The 5,447-nt window shown below is 35.5% G+C and overlaps 1 protein-coding gene across 1 annotated transcript; it reads right to left on the minus strand.

Annotated features, from left to right (window-relative positions):
• Window positions 1–633: 633 nt before the first annotated feature.
• LOC131158840 (rho guanine nucleotide exchange factor 8) lies at window positions 634–3,851 on the minus strand. Its single transcript, XM_058113747.1, has 7 exons — window positions 3,258–3,851; window positions 2,855–2,977; window positions 2,370–2,524; window positions 2,204–2,278; window positions 1,841–2,113; window positions 1,438–1,758; window positions 634–1,342 (listed from the first exon to the last, which is right to left on the minus strand). Exons 1-7 carry the CDS (start codon window positions 3,541–3,543, stop codon window positions 896–898), a joined length of 1,680 nt encoding a protein of 559 aa, XP_057969730.1. The 5' UTR covers window positions 3,544–3,851; the 3' UTR covers window positions 634–895.
• Window positions 3,852–5,447: the final 1,596 nt, after the last annotated feature.

Here is a 5,447-nt window from a genome sequence, read left to right on the forward strand (position 1 = left end):
TTGGTTTGATGCATGGGGTATTTTATTAGTTATTATGTAAGCCCCAAGTGTCTTTTTGTTTCCACGGTATTCCTTCGGAATAAGTGAGAGTTATTAATAAACTTGAGACGAGGCCGCTATGTGGGTGGCTTCCGGTTCTTTCATTATAAAAAAAAAAAAAAAAGTACTCATTTAGAAACAATGACGTAGTATTTGGAAGGATGGATTACAAGGTATAGATTTGAATATGCAAATTTAAAGGAAATTTAAAACAATTTAATATTATAATGTGTCCAAATCAACACAAATCCAAATAAAAGGTCCAAATTCCATTCTCCCAAACATAGTGTGATAGACTTCTACTTTTGGTATTTGATGAAAGGGAACATAAAACAATAAAAGGTGCATGTTAACAGATGAAGTATAGAGAGTTCATTCAGAGTCAACCTTTGGTAAAAAGCAGTCCATATAATACCATGACAAATCTAACACTATTTACAACAAAACTGCAGCTATCTTAAGCAATGTGTGTTTAAGTTTGAGAAAGTGCCTTCTCAGTTAGAACTAGTAAAGAAGCAGTGATCTGATCCAGAGAGTAAATTGTTTCTTTACGTAGGACTAGAAAAAACGTTTAAGAATTTTGTGTCATGCAAGAAGTCGGTATAAACACATTACAGTAGCTACAAGAATACAAAGCCAGAGAGCAGTTTTCTTCTGGACTTCACACACTGGTTAGACACACTCATACTTCTCTATCCACATGTGGATGGAAGAACAAGATGAATACACAACCAGTAAAATAACTTGATTCTGAAAATATTTACATTTTGATGTGCATGTGCTGTCTCATCTACACTTGTCTCATTGTCTATTATATTTTTCCTTCTTTTCTTTTTTCCTTCTATGGCTGCTACTGTTAATGTCGCGATGTTGGACTTCTTGGGCAACCTAAGTGATCAAGCTTATCTAAGTATGAAACTTTCAAGTTGGTCACAATATTGGCGGCTTTGGTCATGAGCTTTCCATGCTCATCTTTCAACAGCTCCTCTAAATTGCCCACTGATTTGTTCTTCTTTAAGTCAGCCTCTTTTTGGTCCAGTTGCCACCCCATGTAATCTGATAGTGTCATTGAAGTTGGTGTGTCTACAGAACTCAGCCTCTCTGTCTCTTCCTCAGGGTTTGGGAACTTCGGTGACCCCGTCAACGGTGTGGAATCCATGAAATTTTTTTTTTCAAGTTCTGTTTGTGAGGGGTTTTGAGTGAGAGAGTCAGCATAAAGGACATCTTCAATTCGAGACATTACTGTGAAGGCTAAGCTTTCTATGATCCTTGAATAGCTCTCTAGAATGGACTGCCCAACATCCTGTGTAATTCAAAAATATGATAGCTTAGTTAAGGCTTGGAGCCTTGAATTAGAACTTTAGCTCAAGGGTAGAATGCAATGTTACTCATTGTTACCCGGTTATATTGGATCTTCGATATGTCGAGTGCAGATTGAGGAAGTCCTGGGAACCGCTGTTTGATGAGGAGCAAGATGGTCTCTGCTCTCTCTTCGAAAAGTTCCCTCTTCTCCAGGCTTATTGCCGATCCCCAAGCAGACTTTCCATCCTTATTGTGCATTTTCCTCTTCCAAATAACGATAGATGCTTCGATCCTGTTCTTGAGGTCAAGCACTTTGTGCTCCGTTGACATGTCCATGGTCGAGAGGAATTGCTCGGGGTCAAAAAACTCAACCGTAATGTTCTTATAGATCGAGTCACCAAGGCTTGTTTTGCCATTCTACCAAAACATAAAATCAATCAAAATTACAAAGGAATTCAAATGAATCTAGTTTGTGTGTGAAATATTTTCTGTGCTATACCTTGGGGAGGGATTCGATGTAGCTTTCGGGGATTTCCATCTCCAATAACACTTGGGCATTTATGGCCATTGCTGCTTTTAGTACTTGGTTGACAGATTCCTTCTGAAAGAGTAGCCATTTGCGTGACATATCCGATAGGCCATCTGGGGGAACCTTGACAGTGGGTAGCCACCACTTGTCGTCCTTTCTTTGGTTGCCACCTTCCTCAGACTCCTTATCGTCTCTGGAAGCGTACCAGAATTCATTCTGGTCTCTGAAGTTATCCAAGTAGTCCTGTTCATTGTAGGTTGATTAGAAAAGAGGAACAAAAATTGAAAGCTGTAAACTTCTTAAGAGTGAAAAGCAGGAGCATCAAATACTCACAATTAGCATGGCATCAAGCTTGCGCAAGGCGGGAATGTTCATGTGCAAATCATTTCTTTGCCGCGTTACCATTACCTGTAAAACCAGGAAAACATGCATAATGTGGCAAACTTATATAGTCTCTGTATTTGAATTGTGTGTGAGAGATAGAGAGAGAGTGAGATACCTCTACATCTTTTCCATCACTGGATTTCTGCTGAGAGGCAACAAATTCGACAATGTGATCAGTTACAGATAAAAGCCAACCGATTTCTTTTCTCCATCTTGCTTTCCTCTCTACAGACATCGGCTCTAGCTTCCATTGTTCTCCAAAAACAGAAGCTGCATTGTATCAGAAACAAAGCAAAATCAGCATATATGAATTAGAGCTCCCATTATTTGGCTCTATTCCTGTTATGGTTACCATCATATATGCAATAACGACAGCCACCCCAAAATCTAAACTTAAAAGGCCAAATTAGGACATCATGGAAAGGAGAAATTGTAAATTCCTGGACATTTTGTAAAAACATGCCAATATAATTAATTAAATTTGGAATTATAAGAAAATAAAGCTATTGCACAATTTTTTCTATAATTCATTGTTCTCAATTCCATCATTTTAACACAGACAGAACGGTTCAAACATGAACGAAGAGAGAAACAACATACCGGCGAGATTTGTAATGGCATTTGACAAAGCTAAAGCTGAAGAAACACCCTTTCCGCCACCCGACATGTCCTCCCCCAAAAGCAACTTAGCAAATCTTTCCTTCAATTGTTCCACATCTGAACCTAACAATGCCAAATTAAGAGGACCGTCAATCCTAATTTCCAAAATCGATGCAACGTAGACAGCAAAACGACAATCAATTCCTAGTTTTTCCCATCTCTTAATGAGTTGGCTAAAGCAATGCATTTGGATGTATTGTACTGTTTGTGGTTCTAGCATCATAGAATGAACGTGGATGTCTTTTCTTATATTTTTGTAACTTTTAGGCTAATCCAATCAATATTTGTGTTCTGGAATCTGAAGTACAGATACTTTTTCAGAAAGATGGATTATGAATTTCACCTGCGGGAGGCTTGGCAAGGGGGCTCACCGCAGCCACCCCCGTCCCAATATCGGTCAAGCGCGAAACGGGACTCTTGTCCTGTGACCGATTAAGCGAGCTTGGCATTTGCTGGATATCTGAGAAGGGGCTAGCTTTCGATTGCCCTGCATCATCCTCGGCCCCTTCGTTATCCGAACCGTAAAACACAAGACTCTGCGCTTGCCTTTCGGGGATCTCAAACATCCTTTTGAAGTGAAAAGATTTTGACTTCTGAATGCCATGGTTTCGATCAAAGGCTCGAACCATTTCGAATTCAAACAATGTTAAAATTGTGTTATATTTCTTGTTTGGAACAAAGGAGTGGTATCAATTTGAGAATTGATCGAAGAAGCAAATTAACAACGGTGGGGAGGAGCTAGTAGCCCCGCGGGAATGAGAGCGGGGGAAGGTTTCTCGTTTCCTCTTTCTTATCTCTTCTTTTTTCTTTTTCTTTTTTATTTTGTTGAAGCAGATGATAACTTTATAGGGAGAAAGGGGAAAGAGGAGAAACCCTTCTCCCTGGTGAGGAGTTGGAGATGATCACAGAGATCAAAAGGGTTTTGGTTAATTCGCAGGGGAGGGGGATGAAGAAGAGAAGGCTGGGTTGTTTGTGCAGTTTTCATTTTTGGATGCAAATGGAACGTGGGGTGCATGTTTGAGGAGAAAAAAATTGTGGTTGATTTAGGCAAAAACCAAAATAAACAAGTTAGGACAGAGAGACAGAGTCCCCTGTTTGGTTTGTTTTTGGAGTTTTGATGAATGGATGGTTGGGTTTTCATTTTAAAGGTCAATAAAGCCAAAAAGCCCGGGAAAGACATCCAGTGACAACCAATCTCTCTCTCTCACTCTCTCTCTCTCTCTCTCTCTCTCTGCTTGCCAAATTACAAAAATGACTATGGAAGGACAAAGATGAATATCCACACTTCCTTCTTTGTTGTGATTTCATCTTTAGCCATGGAGGGAAAGCTAGAATTTCAATATCCTCAACTTAGAAGAAGATGGAAACAATTTTTCGTATATTTTCTATGCATATTATGTATAACATTTGTAAATGTAAAACAGAGCACACTGAAAAATTAAAGGGAGAAAATACTATTCAACAAGGAGAGTTTAAAGAAGGAACTGTGGGAAGATATGGGAAGGGACATAATTCCATTTAATAAAATAAATTTTAAACTAAGTTGAAATCGATTAAAGTCATTAACTTTTTGTTATTTAATAATTAGTCAATGAATATTAATTCAGTGCAAAAAAGATCGACCAACTATCACAATTAATTGAGTCTATTTTTGCAACAAAATTTTTTTTTAAATAATAAGTTAAAATCATAAATACCCAAAACTTTTTTATTCAACAATTCAATCCACCAATTTTAATTCAGTGTAAAACAAATATTAAATATCAATAAACACCGAGTTATATTATTTTACTGTTGACTTAATTTTCGTTTCATGTTAATTATTACAATGTTTTTTTTTATAGTTTTATCTTTTTGAAGATGACAACTTTTTTATTTTGTACTATTATGAAATTTATCAGCTAAATATTTAAAAAAAAATTAGTTAAATTTGATAACGCATGTCACCCAGACTGCACGTGTGTGTACATGTATTGTATTTAATTAATAATATTATATTTTATATTTTAGAATGCATATAAAATATTTTTTGTCAAATATAGTTTAAAAATACTCCACCAATTAAAACTTGAATTAAAGAAAGTATAAATTTTTTATTCTCTTTTGGAGATATATTTATTAAAGAAAATTTGATAAAATATTACTTGATATTATTTATGTATCTATAGGAATATTTTTGAATTTTAAAAATTATTATTTAAGTTATTTGAAAATTAATCGATGTTTCCAAATTTATTTTAGTAAAATCTTAAATCTAAATGTAGGAAATATTAAAAAGAAATGGAAGGTATATAATAGCATTTAATAGAGTATTAAAAGTGGGAAACACTGAATCATATTTAATAAAAAGAATTTCAAATTTCAAATTTTTAGCTTTCAAAATCTTTCTACATGGGAGATTGCGAATGAGGAGAAAATTGTCTTAAAAAAATAATAAATAACTTTTCATGAGATTTGACATTAAAAAAACAAAAAAAAAATTCTTGAGGTTTTAAATGACTCTGATATATTTATACCTATTTATAAATTTATA

Source organism: Malania oleifera, chromosome 6 (assembly GCF_029873635.1).
Source record: "Malania oleifera isolate guangnan ecotype guangnan chromosome 6, ASM2987363v1, whole genome shotgun sequence".
NCBI lineage: Eukaryota > Viridiplantae > Streptophyta > Magnoliopsida > Santalales > Ximeniaceae > Malania > Malania oleifera.